The following is a 22,310-nucleotide window of genomic DNA, read 5'->3' as shown; positions in this document are numbered from 1 at the left end:
AGTTAGATCTAAATAGTGGCAACTTGTACATTTTAGGATCAGCAACAGCCAGTTGGCCACTGCACTCCAGATGACTAAGGGAATAATTCTCCCCTTCCTTTGCAGGCAGTGCCAAACACAGCAGAATTGATGCAGTTCAGCAGTGTGGAGGGGAAGGTGAGATGTTAAGAGGCTGATGAGGAGGCGTACGGTCCATGAGCACCACAAAGTAGAAAACTTCAGTGATACCCTGCAATGTAATGCACAAGGTAGTTCTTTGGGAGCCAGCCTGTTGCATACATCGCTGCTTGTTGCAGGCAAATGGTTGGCTAAGAGCCATGGAGGTTAATTCAGCCGTGGAGGTTCCACCGTGTGAGGTGGAGAATTTCTCTCTTCTGTCCCTGTACAGATCCCAACATTTAGTGTGGGAGCAGATTTTGCCCCAAGTGTAGACAAGCATTCTTTTCACTTCACCTCTTGTTAGAAGGGTTCCTCGGCCACTTTATGTAAATAATCTTACCTAGGCTTCATCTACTGTACATGGTGATCAAGCAAGAAGACCAAGGGTAGTAGAAGCAAAGAACTATTTTCAGACAATTTTAAAGCTCCCTAACGTTTGCTACTTAATAAAAAGTAATGAAAAACGTAACAGTGCTTAGTACAGCCATGACACAAACCTTCTTTGTAAGCCAGTCCATCTGGAAGGACATCACTTATGAGTATATGAGTGAGATGCTGGTTTTCAACAACTTGAGCTGTGACTGCAAACCCTGGAATTAAGAATAAAGATGGTTTTACCCTTACCACTTGGTCTGCTTAAAACAACAATCAGGTGAATTTCTGGTCAGGTATTTCTCATTTAGTTTTGTATGTTCAGTAGATTTAATCTACATAATCAAAAGGGAGGTGACATTTCTCACTCCCAACTTGTATACACACACACACGGACAAATGCTCTCATATAAATTTCTTTCCTCTTCAAAGAAATGTAAATAGTTATTATGAGATATTTTATTGTTTTTTCAAATAAGCCCAATATAGCTTTTCAATAATACAGATCACCAGATCCAGTGAAGCTCTATAAAACACTTTGACAAATATTGTGAGGATTTCATATGATTTCTTGTAAAAACTGGGAGAGAACAGCGTCTGAAGACACACATCATTTTTACATGTTTATAACCCATTTTTTGTGTACAACTGACACAATCAGGACCAGGCCCCCATTCTGATGGATGCTGTACAAACATTAAAAAAAGAAAAGAAAAAGAAAGTCCTTGACCTGAAGAGCTGCCCCTCAGTGGCTGTTTCCTTTCTCTAGCTGAGAATGTTTGACACAAAGAGGTGAATGAGATGAGAAGTCAGCATGATGGAAAAGGAGTTCTCTGCAATACCATGAGAATTCTCCATTTTGTTCCTCACACGCAGATTTCTGGTCTCAGTCCCTGACTCAGAGAGACTATAATCACTGACACAATCAAACTCACATTAGAGCTGGTCTACATAGTGAATTAGTCCACACTAGAGGGTTGTGAATTCTAGTGTGCACTAGCATCTTGTGTGTTAATTAGACCCTGTGGATACTGCTGGCACAGACTAAAAATTCCCTAGCGAGTGTTACTGTAATACTTTTTGAAACAAGACTGCATTTACAGGCACACTGGAACTTTTAGTGAGCACCAGCAGGGTCCGCACAGGCCAATTAGTGTGCAACACACTACTACGTGCTAGAATGTACACCTCCCTGGTGCAAACTAATGCACCATGTAGACATGCCCTTAAAAATCAATGGAAAGACTACCTTAGTGGGAATGAATTGGCCTGAACGTGAGTGAATCAGGAAACTTATTATTTTTTCTGTTCCTATTTCTCCTTCTACAGTATTATCTTCCTTCCTTTTTTCTCCACTGCCTTCCTCATTCTTGTCAGTTGAATGACTAAAGTCCACATTTCACAATAAGCAAACATAAGGATATTCTTAGGCATTACCTCCCACAGTGAAAAGAAGCCAGTTAAAATTTCTGTCAAGCGACAGCCTATTGGCACAGAGTCAACAGAATGTTTTGCTGCCAAAAAGGAAATCATATTTCCTTATTTGAGAGTAGGCTGGGTATTTCTATTTAGTTGAGCATGAGAAAGTTGCCTGCAACACTTCAGCAGCATTTTTACTTTCCGGTCAATGAAGTGGCATTGGGAAGTAAGCAAGCCTTTTACTTGCTCCCCCAAATGCAGGAGTTTAAAAAAAAAAAAAAGCAGCAGTATCAAATGAGCAGCAATTCTTGGGTCTTCCTTAAAGTGCTAACTTGTGCACTCTGCAGACTTGTCATACTGAACATGGAGCGGCCCAAAAGTTGTCAACAAAGAGAAAGCTCCTGGAAGGAAAAATTAAGCTTCAAAAAGAACAAAGAAAATAAAAGGAAAATCATTGGGAGGGATTTTACTAAAACTTACCAAAATCAGTTATGTTCTCAGTCTTAGTAAGATGTACATGGTAAACATTTAAAGGAAAAATTTCTATTTCATCATATATCTGTTAGAGAGAAAACATCACAAGTTGTTAAACTGTGAAACTGTAGGACTGCAAAAGCCAAAGGTTCAATACATAATTGAAATCAGTATCATTTTAATTATTAATAAAAAAAGCCGCATTGTTAAATAATCCATTAACAAAGGGCTAGATTCTGCCACCTTTACTCACATTAGAGAAGTGTGTTATGCTGCAAGTATCACTGAACTCAGTGGGACTAACTGTAGACTAAGATATTACCTAATGGGTGAAATTCACGCATGTGCAGAGCACCAGCACTAGGCGTAGGCACCATTAAGTCCCACTTAAACCCTCAAAATAGTTCTTAAACCAAGGCTTAAGTGATGCCCTAGATCTCTAGTTCTCTGCACATAGGAGAGTTTAATCCATTGTGAGTATGGGTAGCAGAATACAGCCTGTGATAGTGACCTAATCTAAAAGTCCCATTTTGTATCTAATTCACAGACATTTCATAGAATCATAGAATATCAGGGTTGGAAGGGACCTCAGGAGGTCATCTAGTCCAACCCCCTGCTCAAAGAAGGACCAATCCCCAACTAAATCATCCCAGCCAGGGCTTTGTCAAGCCTGACCTTAAAAACTTCTAAGGAAGGAGATTCCACCACCTCCCTAGGTAACGCATTCCAGTGTTTCACCACTCTCCTAGTGAAAAAGTTTTTCTTAATATCCAACCTAAACCTCCCCCACTGCAACTTGAGACCATTAGTCCTTGTTCTGTCATCTGCTACCACTGAGAACAGTCTAGATCCATTCATAGAGTATAATCTAGCTGTGGCTACAAGTATCGAGAAGTTCTTATCTAAAATTAGTCAAACTTGCCTGATCTTGTATGTATTCATATGCTTCAGGAATACAATACTCAATGTTTTCATCAACTAATCTTCTAAGTTGTAGACCGTAGTGTCTTGGTTCCAGCTGCCTCATCTAAGGGATGAAAAGAACATATTTGAAATTCATGATTTATTTACAGAATCCCAGATGTCAAAGAAGCCACATACACACAAAGCCTTTAGAAGTTAAGCAAAGGCAATCTTCAACAAGTTATTTTCTAACTGGTTTTGTGGTGTATTGTCTGTATTGCCTAGATGATACAGTTCCAGCTCACATCAGTGTGATTTTCTGTTTCTTGTAAGTATACTCAGGAAACACTTGCATTAACATTACATCTTGGCTGTTAGATTAACCAAGTGTCATTATGTGTTTTCAAATAAACTTAGAACTCTGTTCTGTCCTTTTGAACTTGCACACATCTTCATCATTTTCTGTGGCTCTTCTGCGCAGCTCAGTTCTGCACATAACCTGTACCTCTGATGAGGAAAATGCATATGCATATACAGGCTCTTAGGAGAGAGAGATTTCCTAAGGGGTTGCTTTTATTGCACTTTTTACTGCCAGGTTTCATCTATGATCAGTGAGTAATACCTACTTTTCACCATATGTGGTCAAAGTGAAAACCTAAATCTGCAGGAAGTCAAAGGGGAATGGGAGTACTCCCTAAGGATACTAACCTATAACAGATGAGCCCCTGGTGAGTCTCTCTCTTAAATTTAGCTCGCTGCCGAGACTACTGCAGCAAATCTTGCATTTCAGAATTAAAAGAGCAATGTTTCAGAAGAGAAGGCAGTTCTGCATCTATTAAGGTCATTTCATCCCTCTGTCCAACAAGCCTCTGAAGCTTATGAAATCTTAATCCACTGAGGAAGGATTGTTTAGCTGAATATTTCATTATGTGTAAATAGAATGTATAGGTAATGTGTGCACTGTATTCTAAATAATTATATTAAAATGCATATTCTTTCTCTGTGTGTTATGCAAAGTTTTAGGTATGCAGAATACAAATAAGTGAAAACCATCAAAATATGGTTGAGAAAATAAATAAATAAATAATAAATAAATAAATCAGACTTTACCCCCACACCCACACTTTTTAAACAATGTGTTGTGTTAAAGAATGAAGATTCCTTACATTGCCATTCAATTCTGGTGAGGGTAAGAAGGAAAGAGCCAGAAAAGATGTAGCAGAAAGGATTCAGTGTTAGACTGCTTATGAAAAACTTTACATACAGAACAGAAAGAAAAGATAAAACAGAAAAAGGTTTCATTAAAAGAAAACATTAAAATAAAGTAACTTACTATTAGACTACTGAAGTGATACAGGCATAACAAAACAGTATTTTCTACAGACAGACATTTTGGAACAGTGTAGTGAGGAACACAAGTAATTTACTTTTAAACTTTATTTTATAGATCCCTTGATTTTATATCCCTTTATTTCTTTTAGCAGGGCTTCTATGTGTTACATGACAAACCAGTTCCAAATGTCTCAGCTCTGTCTTGCCATCTGGTGGTCAACCAAAGTCTTATAGGATAAATAGCCTAGCTCTTCTTTCCTAAAATTTAGCTCTTTTGCAAATGGTGGGGTCAACCATTCCTTTTAAAAATAAGGGCTAATTTTCTTCTCATTGATCCACGAGGAATGGGGACTAACATGAGCAATAACAAAATTATATCTTTTTAGTGACAGTGTGTAGGTTCCCTGTGACTTGGCTAAAGCACTGTCCTTGTGTCAATTTAGAAAATGTAGATAATGCCCAATTTTTTAAAAAAAGAAAAGAAATCATTTTGTTCAGCTATTATGGAGAGAAAGTAGTTGTGACTATCTTTCCTTTAGAAGCCCTGGTACTCCTTAACTTCAGCAAATTGAATCAGCACTCCTTGAATTTCACACTGGTCTAAAATAGACTAGGTGGTGGGGGGAGGTTTTCTGTTGTGTTTTTTTAATCAGGAGGTAAAGTCAATTGGACATAATTGTCAAGTAACAGGATTTTTAAACAATTTCACCCCAGATTTATTGTTTTATTCCATTATAATTTGAAAATGGTTTGAGTCACAAACTCAGAGTCAAGTTCAATCTGTTCGCACAAGTGATGATTAACACCCTAGACTATTTTTGGTGTTGTAAATGCTCTGGTCTTGTCTCCATAGTTAATGCTGAGTTCTATTTTGCCTTTAAGCAGTGATTCAACCTCTTTGTTTTGCATGAAAACTACAGTGTATCCTCCCCAAACTTACAGCACCTACTCTGAGAATAGGCTAAATTTTTTGAGAATTTATAAATAAATCCATTAGTTAATTTATTAATTAAAACAACTAGCTCCTTTAAGAAATTAACATCTGTCAGTCTTTTCTTTGTCCCAAATAATCTTATCAACGGAATATTGCAGACACTCCAAACTTTCCATATAGTTTAAAAGAACTAAAATCTTACACAGAGTCTCTATTTGAAGAAATTAGGTTCTAATCAAGCAAAGTTATTAATGATTATTGTTTCTAATTATTATGATTTTATAGGCTACAGAATAAGCTCAAGGGAACAGTTTAAGTAGCTCTTAAGTGGGGCCATTGTGACATCAGAGGTAACTCAGTTACCACCCTTCCTCTACAGCTAATTTCCATGCAACAATTCTATTCATTGTAATAGATATAAAGTGATATAAAGGGAGGCTGGATATATGTCAAGAGTTCTCATGGGTAGATTAACAGGTGCAGCTGTTACTGCTCTTTCAACATTCTTGACTGCATGCTAGCTTGGGCATCAATGAATGCCCATGCCACCGCTTGAAAGGCTCTCCATGACGCCGATGCTTTGGTTCCACTGAGTCTTAAATACAACTGCCAGAAGCACAGGAGGAATCCTTAAATTACAGGGACACTGGGACTCAGTGACTGGGCTCTCCCTGCTTCAGCATCAGAATAATTAATAACAAGTATAAGTGATGGCCTTTTAAAGCTCACAAGCTGCTTTCAGCTGTGAGAACTCTGTACCTTGCATGCCAAAGACAAAACATCTTCCACTCTGTGTTCTGGCTTGAGGGTTAACGTGACTCCTGGCCTATCACAGAAATGAACATATGTTTGGATTTCCCAAGTACTCTCTTTCTGGACCCTTTCTGATGCAGAACAGTAGACGTTCAAAAATTCATCAACTTGCTGCTGAAAATAAGGGGGAAAATTAACAGTACATGGAGATATGACAATATCAATAATATATTGTACTGCAGGTTTGCTACTGGTATGTACTATGTGCATTTAGCAAAGGTATCACAAACTCTTTCCTGTCATACAAGAACAAATTACGTTACAAGTCCTCATACAATATCACTGACTTTAGTCCAGATTTTGTCTAGAGACTTAATTACATTATTTCTCTTACATTCAAATGACACTATTTCACTCACCTATCATGTTACTAGTTCAAATTAACTCCTAATGTGGCAAGATTATACATATGTGAACAAATGGAATACCGTCTTAAATAGGATTACATAATTATACCTATGTAAACAAATGAAAGCCTTAAACAGGATTAAACAATTAGTACCGTATTTTATCAAAGACTTTGAATAGATCACTGTACAGTAGAACCTCAGAATTACAAACATCTCGGGAATGGAGGTTGTTCGTAACTCTGAAATGTTTGTAACTCTGAACAAAACATTGTGGTTGTTCTTTCAAAAGTTTCCACCTGAACTTTGACTTAATACAGCTTTGAAACTTTACTATGCAGAAGAAAAATGCTGCTTTCCCTTTTTAAAAAAAAGTTTACTTTTAACACAGTGCTGTATTTTACTGTATTTGCTGCTTTGGGGGGAAGGGGGCGGTCTCTGCTGCTGCCTGATTGTGTACTTCCAGTTCCAAATGGAGGTGTCTGTGGTTGACTGCTCAGTTTGTAACTCTGTGGTTCTACTGTATTTCTAATGAGAAAAAGAGGATAATCTAACGTAGTCTTCCAGCAGAGGGCACTATGGAGCAAGAAACATCACAGACAACATAGCAGAGGCATAAACTACTCCTGCTATACCTACAGTTTAAGATTATATTGTTTGTTAGAGAGTGAAGAGTATGTGATCTTTCACTGCTTAGGCTCAAATTGAAGCTCTTTCCAACATTAAATAGGAAATACATCTGGCAAATCACAACCAACTTTAATGTGGAGGTAATGCATGACACAAAGCCATTTTGTATACATTTATACAACCATTTGATTCATCTTAAATATCCCGCTACTATCTTTCTCATCTTTGCCCTTTCTTCTGTGCCACACTTTAGGATTCAAAAGTAACCCACCAAAGGAGAAGAAACATACAGCTACACTGTGTTGAGACTAGACTTTCAACCACTGTATTAGGTGTCAGAACTCTGAGCCAGATTGTGGTCGGCCTCTGCACATATAAACAATAGAGGGGATTTGTGAGGGAGCACAAGGAAAAGAACCCAACCACAAACAGAGCTTCCCGTACTCTGAGTGCAGAATCTGCTCCATGGTGTGAGCCACATCAAAGTAGGCGGGGAAGCAGAGGTGGGGCCATGACGCTGTCCACTCCCCACCAGCTAGCAAAGCCAGCCATCTATGCAGGGGAAGGGTAAAAGTGTGTGCATGCCTTTTGTACAGTTGGAACCTGGGAGATGCAATTCTGCCTGGAGCACCTGCAGGGGCTGTGCAGCCCCAGGGGCCCAGTGCAGGGCTGTGATTAAAAGCCACAATGGAATCCTTATAGTGGAGCTCCCTTGGACAGGGACTGCGTTTCCTTCTCTATTGGCACAGCACCAAACATAATGACCACACTCAACAAACAACAACAACATCATCGTTATTCTTGACATGCATGCCAATCACAGCAGTAAAAACAGTATATCAAACAGCCACATCAGTGTATTTACCACATTACCCATAAATACAAGTTGCAGCCAGATTAGAAGCCTGGAGCAGGAATTATTTTATAAAGAGCCACATTTTGATGACTTTCAAAAATCATACTTTCCTAGTGGCAAACTACCAGCTAGAAAAATGATACCAAGGGCAAAGCCTCAGCTGGTGTCAATAGTCATGGCTTTACTGTAGTCAGTGGAGCTACGACAATTTATATCTGCTGAGATTCTCCCTCATTGACTCTTGTACCATAATTCCTACAGAACAGTTGCTATATTATAGGATAATTCCTATAGAACTATACTCACATCAGAAAGCACCGAGAAGCCAAGAAGATAGGAATCAACTATGAGCTTCTACAACTGTACAAATGATGAAAAAGAGACAAAGCAAGAAAGACAAATTGCAAATATTAAGAATCCTGATATCATGTGTCAAACTGTTAATTCTCAGTGTGCCTCCTGGAGAGAAAGGTGAAGCAACCCTGTATGTCAACTCAGAAGATGCTAGTAACAATTCAATGGTTTGTAATTATCAGTTGGCTTATTGAAGGGAAATCAGCCCTTCAGTCTGCCCATTGTAAATCAATCTCACTACAATCATTGGTGGAGAAAAATTTCAACAGAGAAGCAAGGCGGGGAAAAACATTATTTAAAGGCATCTTCCCCCACCCCAGCACAATCCCCTTTAAATTATATGATTCAGAGGGTTTTTTTTTTTTTAAACTAACAAACTGCTAGGGATCCAAAATAATCTGTTTACTATGTATACTGATTCCCAAACATAAGCATTACTAAGGGCTTGATGTGAGGAAAACTTAAGTCTTTCTATATTAAACTACAAATATATTCCTTAGCTGTGGTCAAGATACTGTTGCTTCACCCACATTTTCCATCCCAGAAACTCTGACATTAAATGAGATTTTTTTTCTGTTATGCCTGCAGCGACTAATACTACAATATTTCATTCATTCCTTGCCACATAAAGCTACAACAACCCACCTAGTTTTCCAGCAACATGTGCCAGGACTTTTAGACTGTCATACACTATGCCACAGTGTTGCTTGAGGAGCAGTAGGATACTTCATGATTTTCCCATCTTTCTCTGTTTGTTGTCACCATCTTCATAAGGAACACCTCACAAAAGCTGCCCGGAACACTTCGCTACTTGTATTCCATTGCATTCGCCAGGAAGCATCTTATGAAAGGTTTTGATTCTGTTTTTGATTTTTATTTGAAATTGGCTAATGAAACTGGGTTGATTCCAACCTTAACGGTTTTGAGACTTACGATGAATCACTTCTGAATTGTTGTACAATTCATCAAAATACCGAGATCTTAAAAAATGCACAGGCCATATTTTGAACCCTTAAAAAGTTTAGAAACAAATGCCCCACTTTTGCATATTTAACAGCCATAAGTCTAGATTTGTTATCCCTCTGCTGCCATGAGTGGAAAGGATTCAGATGTAGTGAATGTAGCATCAAAGGGCAAAGAAAAACCATAGATTATTCCCTCCTTCCCTGCAACCCTTTCAAAACCCCTCCATGGGGGCTCAGCATGTTTCAGGTTCCGCCTGTTTGGCGGCGCGGGGCAAGTGGTGCAAGGATATGGCAGGGGGTGTCTGTTGTCTCTACCTCCCAGCCCTGTGACAGTATTGTAACTGCAGGAGTTTTATTCAGTTTTGGATTATTCAGTGTAGCCCATGTCAGAGTAAATCCCCTGGCCTTGGAGTGGGAGGAGGGGCTAGCATGAAGTGGCTGGCATGAAGGCCACGGCAGCATTACTCCTTCAGGAGACATGAAGAGGGAACCAGAAGGCTCAGGTTTAGAGGTCAGAATCCTGTTGTGTCTGGTTTCTATAGCACAGTTTTGTTACAATCAGTTCTGTGGGATGTGGGGAAGGAGGCAAACCTCACACCACACCCCATGGAATAATTCGAGGGAATTCTGAGTTCTCTTTAGGGGATGATTTGAAATCAGAAATCCCATATAATTACAACGTACGTATACTGCCTACTGAAAGAGGGGGCAACTTTCTATAAATATTCCCCCTCCTCCCACAGTATTCAGCAAATAACAGGCATTACACCGCTGAAAGAACAGTTTTTATTGATTTTTTGCATCAAACACATAATGAGTTAGAGATTATTTTCATAGGCACAACAACACTCTAGGGTTTGGTACTGTCATTGGGAAAATTCTGTCAGAGTGTACTTTTGCATAATTCTACGGAAATCTATATTTATATTTCTTTATTATCTGGCCACTAAATTAATACTCACAATACGGAAGTAAACCATACACTTCATCATAACTAGAAATTACAGCATAAAAAGCCATGAGATATAACAAACTTTTCCCAAGTCTCAAATGTTAATCTACCATCAAGAGTTGCATTACAGCTTTTGATTATAGTCATTTCTAAGTGCAATGTTTCATTCTAAATGCAGATTTAATCTAATGCTAGGTAGAGTAATTCAATGCAGGGAACATAGTTCTGTGGCATAATTTCTTCTTAGCTCTTTAAAACTTAAAATTACATTAGGGGATGATCTGGTCCAGGGAATGAAAGTGAGTGAAAATGTAAAGTGGAGAGAAACTATCACTTTTATTCCAGAGGGATACTCAAGGGAACCAAACGATGGTCTAATCAAAATTAAGCCATAGAATCCTGATTCTTAGTACCGCAAACCCTTGGAAGGCATGACACCTGCGACTTATGCTGCTATTGCAGCAATCTGTCAACAAATTTGCCTCAATTCTACCAGTTGGTTTGGCCTTATATCCTGCTCACACAACAGCAAGTTTGCATGGAGAGGGCTTCTTCTGTCTGGACTTCAAATCCAGAAAAAATGGGTTAGTGCCGGAACAGGGCCGAGCCACATGTTGCGGCCCCAGAGCCTACTCCCCAGCGGGAGCTTGTGGGCTTAAAATGTCCAGATCCAGCCCACGGGCCGTAGTTTACCCACCCCTGTTCTAACCACTTGGATCAACCTAGTATACTCACCAAAGGCTAGTCCTGCCCACTCTCTTTTAAATCAATGAGAACTTCCTTGCCATGCATAGCTGGAGGGGAGATATTTGGCATTCCCTTGCTTTGTCCTTATAGCAAACAAAGGTCTGCAGCTTGAAAGAATATGAGTCATTTGCTGCCAGTGATTTAGGCACACAAATGAATGATAGGTCAGAATAGTAATTAAAAAGATCTCTGATGTTTTGTAAAAATGTCTCTGCTTAACAGATGAGAATTAAAAGTACAATATCACAGAAACAAGCCACAAAACTAAATGAGATCATCTTAATTAGAGGGGAATATTTGCACAAGCCTAAGAAGGGAGAGGAGCTGGAAAGCCCTCTCAATGATCCTGATGCCATCCAGATTCTACAGTACAGTTTAAGTCCTCATTGTACCTGCAAATACAACTAACACTGAAACAGTAAGGACTGTATTGTGGCAGTTATGCGGTGTACTGCTCTGCTTCAGGGGCATTGCAGAGACACATCACCTCAGAGGAAGAGGAGGGACTATGCTCTTTACCGCTCCTAGACAATTGTGTGGCCAGGGTAGAGGTCAGTTCCCCATAACCCTACCTCCTCCTTTAGAGTGGCTTGCACCCCAGCAAGCACGAAGGAGGAGGATTGTGACTGTGACCAGCCACTATGCAGGGTACTTCAAGTGGGGGCGGGTTCTACTGCCCTCCACCACATCTCCTCCCACATGTACGGTGCAGCCAGGCACATTAGGTTCTGTGTCTTTCTACCTGAAAATACAGACTCTGTAATATTACAGTTTCTTAATCTTTAAATATACAGGTTCTGTCAAACGAATTCATGCCAAATGATAAGCAAAAATCCAGTAATAACTTGGTCTAGGCTATACTACACAAGAAATGAATACTTCCAAATTAACTAATTGCTGATATTGACGCGCATGCGCTCTCTCTCTCTCTCTCTCTCTCACACACACACACACACAGGTATGTAGCAGTTAGGATCAGGATTATATAGGAAGTTTTAGTTAAGGAAAAAGTCTACCTTACACATTTAAAAACCCATGTCAGAGTGGTTTCCCTTAACAGATTATAAATCAAATTGTGGTTCTGTCAATTAATACCAGAGGATATTCAATAAAGTTTCTGAAGTAGCTTTTTTTCATATACTTATGTGACATCCCTTCAGAAAGTTAAAAGTACATTTAACGGTGTAGTACAAAGACTGGCTTATCTTACCTCAGTAGAGGTGGATGATTTCTGGAGTAGCTGTGTGCCTGCAAATCCATTTCCCCCAGTTGAATCAAAAATCTAAATTGAAACAAATGCACAGATAAATAATCAAACAAACTAAGTGCTATGTAACATACAAGGTTAGTTTCCAATACAGCTAAATCTCTTGTGCATAAACAAAGATGAAAGGTAACAAAATATCATTCCATCAACCAACCAACCTGAGAATAGCTTATTTTTGAGACATGTTACCATTTTATTTTGACTAAGAGAATATATTATGACAGCATCCATGCTCTCTCCATAGTTAACGCTACAGCAAGACTCCTCTTATAAGGCCACACACACATTCACATTCCCTCGCTCTTATCTATCTATATATGGTACTTGCATTTATCTAGTATCTTTGAGTGGCAAAATAACCCTCTGGCCAACAGTTTCCAGTCCTGGTAGCCTGTGAAATACCATATCATGTCAAACCACGTGTCACTATTATTTATAGAAATGCTATTCTAAATAAATGTTGTGGTTTTCTAAAACACATTAGCTTGGACTCATGGTTGTAAGAGAAGTCTACCTTTATAGAAAGAAGGGTAAAAAAAAAAAATAGTACCAATAACAAGAAATGGTAGCTGAGTATTATCCCCACGTTAGAGATAGGGAACTGAGGAACGGAGAAATTAAGGCTAAAGTTCTCAAGCTGTAAAGTGGGGATGAAGCTTACCTAACTCACAGGTGCTGGGAGGCTAAAAAAGGCATTCATGATTATGGATACACTCAGTTGCTATGGTGATTAGTCATATAGTACCTAGACAGATAGACCTGCATACTTCATTCATGCTTTGCCACTTGTAAGTAATAGGACCAACCCCCAAAAAGGCAGATGTACAAAATGTAATTTTTAGTTCACTTCTAATATCAACAAAGTAGGAAAATATCAGACATAAATGTTGTTGTTAGAAAGTCTCATTTTTTGGTCGTCCCAGTTAAATGTCTTAGGATACAGAAGACAATCCCAAACTTTCTTCTCTTGACTTGTACACATGATGCGGTATTGAAATGTGAATAAACAGCAACACTTATTAACTTCCTTTCCCATGTTCCACTCAGAGCTCTAATCAAAGTATCTTATTTTTATGACCTTTTGAAATAATTTTTAAGTTAGAATCAAACAGAAACAGAAACTGTTTCAGAGATCAGGGATAATGTGAACCTTGATATCAACCATCTGCCAGGATTCAGTTTCCATAACTGATTGGTTTCTAAATAATGGGGGAACAAAATACTATCCCCTTCATTCAATTTTATATCGGAAATCTTCCCAGGGTGGACTTTAAATTAATACCATAAAATAAAATTGGGCTGAAGATAAAAAAAAACTTTAAAAGGTTTGAGAGTATGCTATCTGGCTTTCTGCTTAAAGTATTTTGAACCACCACATTCAATTTTAATTAAACCAATGAAAGCAGGGAGATTCAGAGTCAAGGCTGACATCCTCTTCTTAACTCACAATCTGATGATTAGGCACCACAGCACTGTGAACACAGCACTCACGAATGCCTTCCTTGCTCATCCCAAATTCCCCCTGGATTCAAAGGTACACAAGGAAGGGTGGATTGGGCCCTGAATAGATCTATCTATATAGCTATGAAACTCTATGGCACCCTGTGAGGGTCAGTGAGTCAAAATTTCAGCCATCATTCTTAAATTCTTCACTTTTATGGAAATGAGTCAGAGCCCTAGTATGACTGACACACAGTACTTTGTGTTTACATTTCCTTAGTTTTACAGTAGGATTTTAAATAAAAAGTGAAGTAAACTTAAAAGAAAAACAGAAAGTCTCTGAAAACAGATTTATTTGGGGTCAGCTTGTTCCAGCCCTTGGCGCTAATTCCCTGCAGTGAGGGTGATGAAAGGAGCATTTTACCCAGATTGTTGCCTGAAAATCCGAGTGTGGAGGCACCCTCCTCTCCATGTTCAGATTCTCCCCCTTCTGCTCAGAAAAGGAGGGATACAGCTGCCTTGGTGACACAGTCCCCGCTGTGAACTCTGTGGAGCACTCTCCACAGAGTCTGGGGCATGAAGGGGAGTCATATGGAGTCAGGATAGGGAGGGATAGTGGCCAGGGGCAGGGGATGCACTGTCTCTCTTCCCAGCCCTGTAAATATTAGCCAGGGGCTCAGTCAGGCTTGGGTATCAGTTATTTATTACCTACGTTCATCATGAAAGCACATCTCTCTGATATGTTGAAATATGTCACTATGCAATAGACTACACCCTTAGTCTATCACGTAGATAAATATTTACCCATTCAGAATATGAACTGCTAGACCATAAAACCCAGACATATTAATGTGCAATATTAAATCCATTACATCAGCTCTCGGGCTATTGTGATATGAATATGGATGGGCATGTTTAAAAAGTCTGAAGGCAAATTACCGGTGTATTTGCAGCAGCCAATTTTCAAATGCTACATGATCAGGGATTTTTGTTTAATAAAACTCAAATGCAAGATTGGGGGAATAACCGAAGAACAAGATGGACTAATGAGTGACCCGCATGGCCGGTTTTACAAAATGAGCCCAGCTAACACGGTAGGCACGCAGAAAGCTACTGAAAACGGTAGCATTCTGTGTGCATGAGCCTGCCTGCCTTATAACAGTTAACCAAAAATTAACCACTCCTTCTCTCCTTTCCTCTACTGCCTGTACAATTCAGAAAAACTCTGCCAGATCCTCATCTTGTGGAAACTGAAGTAACTCCATTGAAGTCAGTGGAACTGTGCAGATTTATGCCAGCTGAAAATCTAGCCCCCTAGGTCATCACATCCTTCCCTCTCCGGCTGAAGGAGCACTGGAGTCTAAGCTCCCGTCAAGACCCACCAGGGCTGCTTTGCATGTCCGCCACATGAAGTCACTCCGAAGTATTGCTGCAGAAATCTCCACCTCCCCTTGCAGAGTACACTGCCCTCACAACACACTCAGGCCCTGCTTGTCTAGAGCCACTAACTGTCTACTCCTATGGGTCAGAATCTCTCTTATTCAGCAATGTACACACACAGCAATAGGAACTTAATTTTACAGTACTGTCATTTACAAGCTAAACATAAGCCTTTTAATGATTTTAAACTGGCATTTACCTGAGTTACTGAAGGTCGTTTTTCTTTCCCTTTTCTTGCCAAAGTGTCTAGCCCTTTGAGTGAGGAAAATAAGCCCTTTTTACTTCGTACCCTCTGTGACAGAGACAGGGTTCGTTTCCTTAGAGCAGCCTCATCCCTGGAGCAGATCTATTAAACATACATACAAGCCTTCACATCTCGATCACATAACAGCAAGATAACACCAAAGTAATTATAACGAGGCATCAAATGAGGGTTATTTCAGTTTGTCTCAACATGGTCCCAGACCAATGGGTCAAATCTTCTGCACTGCTGCTCCTTTTTTTATTAATCATAGAATCATAGAATATCAGGGTTGGAAGGGACCCCAGAAGGTCATCTAGTCCAACCCCCTGCTTGAAGCAGGATCAATTCCCAGTTAAATCATCCCAGCCAGGGCTTTGTCAAGCTTTGTTAATACAAAGTGACAATTGAAGAAATATGATGTAAAAAAGTCAAGTAGGGAAGATACTGAGAAAATATTGCTCTGCCCCACAACAAGCTAAATGATAGTACAAGGCCATAAACCATGCGACTGAAGAAGTTATTGCAAAGATCCTGTGGAAGAATGATAAGCCATGATTTAGATGTTAAATTCCTCAAGGAAGGAAGGCACACAAAAGTCTCAAGCATGCAGGATAACAGCATATTGTCAGACCACATGATTAGCAAACAATAACACTAGCCACATGGGCAAAGAGAGAGAGAGTGCACGCATGTGCAAGAGAGAAATATAGTCCCTGTCTGTGGCAGAGCTTGCCTTAATATTTCAAGGTGGACCTTCAAAACTCTTTTCCACCCTAATTCCCGATCACATCAAATGTGATCCAGTCCTGCTCATTGTGATCAGCCTTAGACTTTTGGCAAGGGTTAGAGAGATGGGGGAAGATTCTCAGCTGGTGTAGGTCTGTTGAAAGATATGACAGCATACAATAGCTAAGGATCCGCTCTATTATTCTTTGCAGACTGACAACAAGATTTTTAAAAGTGTCTAATGATTTTGGATACCTCCGCCCACTTTTGGGGGCACAACTTGAGACGCTGTAAAGAGGCCTGATTTTCAGATGGACAATGCTCGGCACATTCTGAAAATCAGGCTCTTTTAAGCTGTTTTAAGATGAGCAACTCAGCACTGATGGGCCCAAAATAACTAATCACTTTTAAAAATATTAACTCCAGCCCTCACCCCAATTTAATTTATTTTATTTTATTTATATAAAAGTTGAGCTGTGAATTTAAGGGAGAAAAAAAATCACTGTGGCAAACCTTCCACAATGATAAGTTTACATTTTTAAGCCCATCTCTGCAAAGAAGAGAGTCAGAAACTTACACGGTGGTCTTTTTGTTTTAAATGAAAGCTGAGATAAGCCTCAACATATCTGAGTCTCCAAATTTGGGGTGAAAGAAAGCATGGCCCAATGATTCCAGGTCCCAAAGTCTGTCTCTGGGCAAGATAATTCCTGAGCATTTAGGGTCCACGAACTAATGGGGTTTCTTTGGCAGCTGGTGGGTTTGGCACTGTGTCAGAGCGTGTCTGTATGAGTTTCCTGGCTTTACTCTTCATACAAATAAATCACTAGTGATAAGGTAACCAGACCCTTCTATAATACAGTCACACTCACCAGTGCATGGAAAGAGGAGACTGAGAAGATGCCCAGTCTCCCCAGGGCCAGTTTTGAAGGACGGCTGGTGGCAGCCAGAAGGCTCTTAGGGTTTGGTAACTCCCCACCTTGTAGACTCGCCAGGTAGCAGCGCATCCTGAAGAGGTCCATGTTAAATTTCTCTAGATTCTGCTCCCATTGCTGGATCTATGTAGATATGAAGAGGGACAATTAGAGAAAAAAATGTTTTTGTGGGTCTCATTGAAAATGTGAGCTCTTCCACAAACTTCTAGTAAACTACTTTCATCTGGAGGTATATGGATTGGATTCGTTTTTCTCTTGCCAAAACACATTCAGTCATATTGTGTTACAATAAAACAAAGCTGGTGGTCCTAAATATATACTGACAAGATGAATGTATCATGGGTAGCCTGATTCCCACAGAAGCAATTACATAAAAACAAATCCTTGTGGTTCATGAAGTTTCAAGAAAATTGATTAATTTTGTTTCCTACATTTTTATGAGCTTAGATTCTATGTTTGGTTGCCTAAAAGCAAAGCTGCATGACTCAGCTAAATCAATCATCCAAGTAGCAATGTTGATGGGTTTTGCTGGTCTTTTAGTGCTCTTCCTTTTGAATCCCCCATTCCTAAAGAAGAGGTAGCAACTGGTAACACCAGCATGTCTGGGTCTTACTCCTATTAACAGATAAACCATTCCTCATACCTAATCATACTGTAAATGTCAATTAAATACATTATAAGCCTTACATATAATATGGAGCCTGCTGCAATGAAGAGTGTGTTTGCGTCATACAATATAAAATATTTAAATACACACACACGCTTGCTGAGGAGTTCAAAGGTGAATAAATGTTCATTTAAAGGTGTGCACTTATATGAATAACTTTCAAACTGAAGATCCAAATGCTGGACTGGATACTGAACATAAGTATCCAAACTTGAAGCATGGGCTTTTGTGTGTGTGTATATATGTGCACAAGCACAGACATTTACATAATGTATGTGGGCCAGATTTTGCCCTCAGTTACAATGGTGTAAATTCCTTGATTTAGAGAGGTGTAAGAGCAGGTAGAATCAGTCTACATATACATACATACATACATATATATATAGATGCCTCAACAGAAAAGAGCAGCTGTATTTTGCAAGTTAACCATGGCCACACTTTAGGCCTAGTCTATACTAGAAAATTGGTCAGGGATGTGAAAAATACACCACCTTGGGCAGCATAGTTATGTTGACCTATGTCCCCGTGCTGATAGCGCTAGATCACCAGAAGAATTCTTCCATTGACCTAGTGACTGCCTCTTGGGGAGGTAGATTACCTACACTGATGGGAGAATCCTGTTGGTGTAGGCAGCGTCTACACCAAAGCACTATAGGGTCACAGCTGTGCCGCTGTAGCATTTTACGTGTAGACAAACCCTTAGATAAATCCTATCATCTGAAATCTAGATCTATTAAACTCAGTCTGGACAAGTACCTTTCAATCATTTATTACCCAAAGGAGAAGCTGATAACAAGGGTATACAAATTCTAGGTGCACTGAATGACTAACACATTTGGCTTGAAGCTTAAAGTGAAATCAGATCAGTTTCCTTGTCATGTCACCAAATATCAGAAAGAAATGAATAACTGAATAGCTGAATAACTGAAATGAATAGTCTGTTGCACTGTTAAATTCTGCTGGCTCCTTCTGAATGCTGCTCCCCCTAATGCACTTCAGGAAAAGTGCACATAGGTAGTTAAGTATGGCTTCAGGAAAATACTGGAACAACCATCTTTTCTTGTTAGACAACTCAATTTAATGTCAAGGTCATCCACAGAGAAGTCACCCTTTCCTACTCCTTAATGCTTTATGAGTGACACAACCACAAGTCATGTAACCAAGGAAATGATTCACTAATAAAAAATAAAATATATAATTCTTTATAAGCTATGCAATATCCTAATTTTTGCAATCCATTTTTCATTTCTTGCTAATAGCTCTCTGAGTTGTGACACTGCTTTTCTCCTGCCCTGCTGCCTTATTTCTTATACTTTTCTTAGGGCTCATCTACATCACTAATTTTTGCAGTGGTTTTTGAAAGCAAGATAAATCCTGTTGGTATAAACCCTTCTTTACAATGGTGTAGCACACCTGCACGGGGGAAGTGTAGCTTCACCAGTGCAAAAATACTTCAGGTAGACAAGCCTTGAGTTGCCAGCTACATGCTGGCATGAGACACCAGAGGTTCCAAATACATTATTCATTCTGAAGGAGTGGGATATGTTGCAGCATGTTTGATGCACACTCTTTTTGTTTTCTCCAAATATTTGTTTTAATGTCTGTGCTCCATTGAACAGGAAAATGACCATTTCCCACGGTAATGGATTTTTTTTTTAATTCTCTTTCTTGCTATTGCAATTATTCCATAAGTAGAGGTACCATAGAAAGTCTCCTGTAAGAGCTACCCCGTCTTTGGGAGTAGTGTCTTTTTTTCCCTTCTCCTGCAGACAACAGAAAGGGCTCAATTCACCACTGCATTGTTTTAGTTTTATGCTGGTGCAACTCTGTTAATTTCATGGGTGAAAAAATGGAGTGATGGAGGGATAAATCAGGCCTCTTATCATAAAGAAAGATGAGTGATGGTGGTGGTAGGAGTTGTACTGCAACTGATTGAGGAGCCACTAAATGTTCTGGATTCACTTTGAGTTCCTCATTTATTGTTCCTCTACTCCTCCCTTCACACATGTGTTCGCAAACATAAAGTTGGCACCACTATTACATGGGTCAGAGTTATCTGCTTCTTGGGCTCTTTAGAAAAAGAGCCCAAAAAAGAGCCTCCAGTTTTTCTGTGACATACCATCTCAAATTTCAGAGTAGCAGCTGTGTTAGCCTGTATCCGCAAAAAGAAAAGGAGTACTTGTGGCACCTTAGAGACTAACAAATTTATCCTTGATCAGAAAAACTGTGTGTTATGTAAATCCAGAAAGAAAAAAAAACTTTGAGTGTTATTCTCTTAAAAATGTGTTTTAGGTCACAAAGAAAGGATACACAAACATACACACAGAAAAGACAGAGTATTTTCCTTATGTGTCCTTCACATAAGGAAAATACCTAGTGCAGTCTCACCAGGAACAACTTTTAACGCATGTATGTATGTATGCCTGTGCATAAATCCTTACAAAGAACTCTTCCCCTCACCGCTCACCCTGGATTTATTTTATGATTGTTCTTTATTTTAAGCTTCCCTTTACTTCAACTCCTTTCACCAGACACCCTTAGTAGGACACTTTTCCATCTACCTCTACTTCATGGATGGGGTAATATAGTATGTGGTTCCACAACAGTCTTCCCTCTCCATACACTGATGTCCATAGAATTAAAGTGTGTGCAAGCTTTCCACAACAATAAAAAGCTCAGGTCTGTCTTTTCACCTAGGGTATGTCTACACTGCAGCTGAAAGGTGTGATTCCCATCTTGGGTAGAAGTACATACATAAACTTTGTTCAAAATAGCACGGGCACAGACAGCAGCTTGGGCTAGCCTTCCAAGCACATACCTAGGGTCTTGGACAGGGTTGTCCATGAGCGATTGGCCCAAGCTGCAGCGCGAGCTGCTGCAGCCACACTGCTATTTTTAGCATGCTACCTTGAGCAGAGTTAGCCTGTGTAAGTCTACACCCGCTGGGAATCACACTTCCCAGCTGCAGTGCAGACACAGCCTTAGAATGGAATTTTGAAAACCATTCAGCTGTGGCCTAAGTCAGCTCCCATTGTAGTCATGGGAGTTTTCAAAGGAGGCAAAGTTAGGCTGAGTCTGAATATATTTGAAAATCCCACATTTAACAAACAGAGTTGAGATTTTCCTGGATACTTAGGAGTTTGGCCTACCAACTCTCAGAAAATCATGGAGTTTAGGCACCAAAGTTCCTTAAGTTCCTTTGAAAATCCCACGTAAGCTTTTCTACAGAAATATCTTTTAAATAAATATAAGCTAAAATGGGGGAGGGACAGGAAGAGATGATGCAAGGATCTTCTGGAGAAAGGATTACATGACTGTGTTTATCAGCCATGCAGGATGCTAGCTAATCAACTCCAAAAGCACCAGTAATCATGATGTTACGTTTAATGGCATTAGCAAAAACTGTGGGCAGGGAATTTCAGGGATTGTCTTGTAGTCTTATCAAAACCAGGGATGTCTGGAACTAATTGGAGACTGTGAACTAATACCAGCTGCTATTAGTCTAAACCTTTTAAACTATGATAATTCTCCCTGCCCATGATTTATACACTTGAAGACTAAAGGGGAAAACTTACAATCTAAAAAGCAACAACTTCAAAGTAAAACACATCCTGGTCTAACATGTTAATTACAATCTATGGGCTAGCAGCTACAATCCTCACTCTGCCTTTAACTTGAATGAGGCAAATATCCCATTGATTTCAGCCTGAGTTAAGACTAGAGGATTTAACCCCATCATGCACATAAATTAGACGTAGGGGCTATTGTGTAAGATAAGAGGTAAAAAAAGAAAAGTCAATGCAACAAACAATAGCAGGGAATGGAAGGAGAAGAAGAATGATAATGGGTATGGTAGGTGGTTACATATATGATAGGCTAGCTAAACAGACTTGATGGTTTTGAGACATTTTTAAAAAAACAAACATACACAACACAACAGAACACACTTCTGGCCACCTACCCAGCCATTATCAATTGCAGGTAGGACAAAGGAGAGGACAGTCAGATTGCCTGGCAACATGGCTAGCATTCTTCCAGGTAACTGCAAGTATTTTGTACATAATAGTAAATGCTTTGATTGATAGACGGAGATCTGCAAAGCCAATTAGGGGGAGGTTGGATGCTCAATTCCCATCGATGGCATCCAAGTCCCATTGGTTTTAAAATCTCAGCCAGAGGTTATAAGCCTCCTTGAAGAAGTGGGTTTTGGAAAGAGAGTTAAAAGAGGACAGGGATTGGCATTGTATACATTATGGTCAGAAACAGAGGTCCAGTTTTAGAGAGGTGGGCACGGGAGAAAGACATAAAGGGAGCATCCACGTAAGTGCCTTGAGAGA

At 39.6% G+C, this 22,310-nt stretch overlaps 1 protein-coding gene across 1 annotated transcript in view; it reads right to left on the bottom strand.

The window, feature by feature from the left end:
- The window catches only part of TIAM2 (TIAM Rac1 associated GEF 2), a 104,629-nt gene that overhangs the window by 61,112 nt on the left and 21,207 nt on the right, over positions 1-22,310 (bottom strand). Inside the window, exons 6-12 of the mRNA XM_073337719.2 lie at positions 17,244-17,429; positions 15,604-15,750; positions 12,468-12,539; positions 6,353-6,517; positions 3,347-3,451; positions 2,431-2,509; positions 657-749 (exon numbers count right to left, since the gene is read on the bottom strand). Of these exons, the coding sequence (XP_073193820.1) occupies positions 657-749; positions 2,431-2,509; positions 3,347-3,451; positions 6,353-6,517; positions 12,468-12,539; positions 15,604-15,750; positions 17,244-17,429 (847 nt within the window). The remainder of the gene's footprint in view (positions 1-656; positions 750-2,430; positions 2,510-3,346; positions 3,452-6,352; positions 6,518-12,467; positions 12,540-15,603; positions 15,751-17,243; positions 17,430-22,310) is intronic.

Source organism: Lepidochelys kempii, chromosome 3 (assembly GCF_965140285.1).
Source record: "Lepidochelys kempii isolate rLepKem1 chromosome 3, rLepKem1.hap1, whole genome shotgun sequence".
In the NCBI taxonomy this organism is placed as follows: domain Eukaryota; kingdom Metazoa; phylum Chordata; order Testudines; family Cheloniidae; genus Lepidochelys; species Lepidochelys kempii.
Note: the sequence above shows the minus strand (reverse complement) of the source record. Positions and strands in the feature narration are given on the sequence as shown.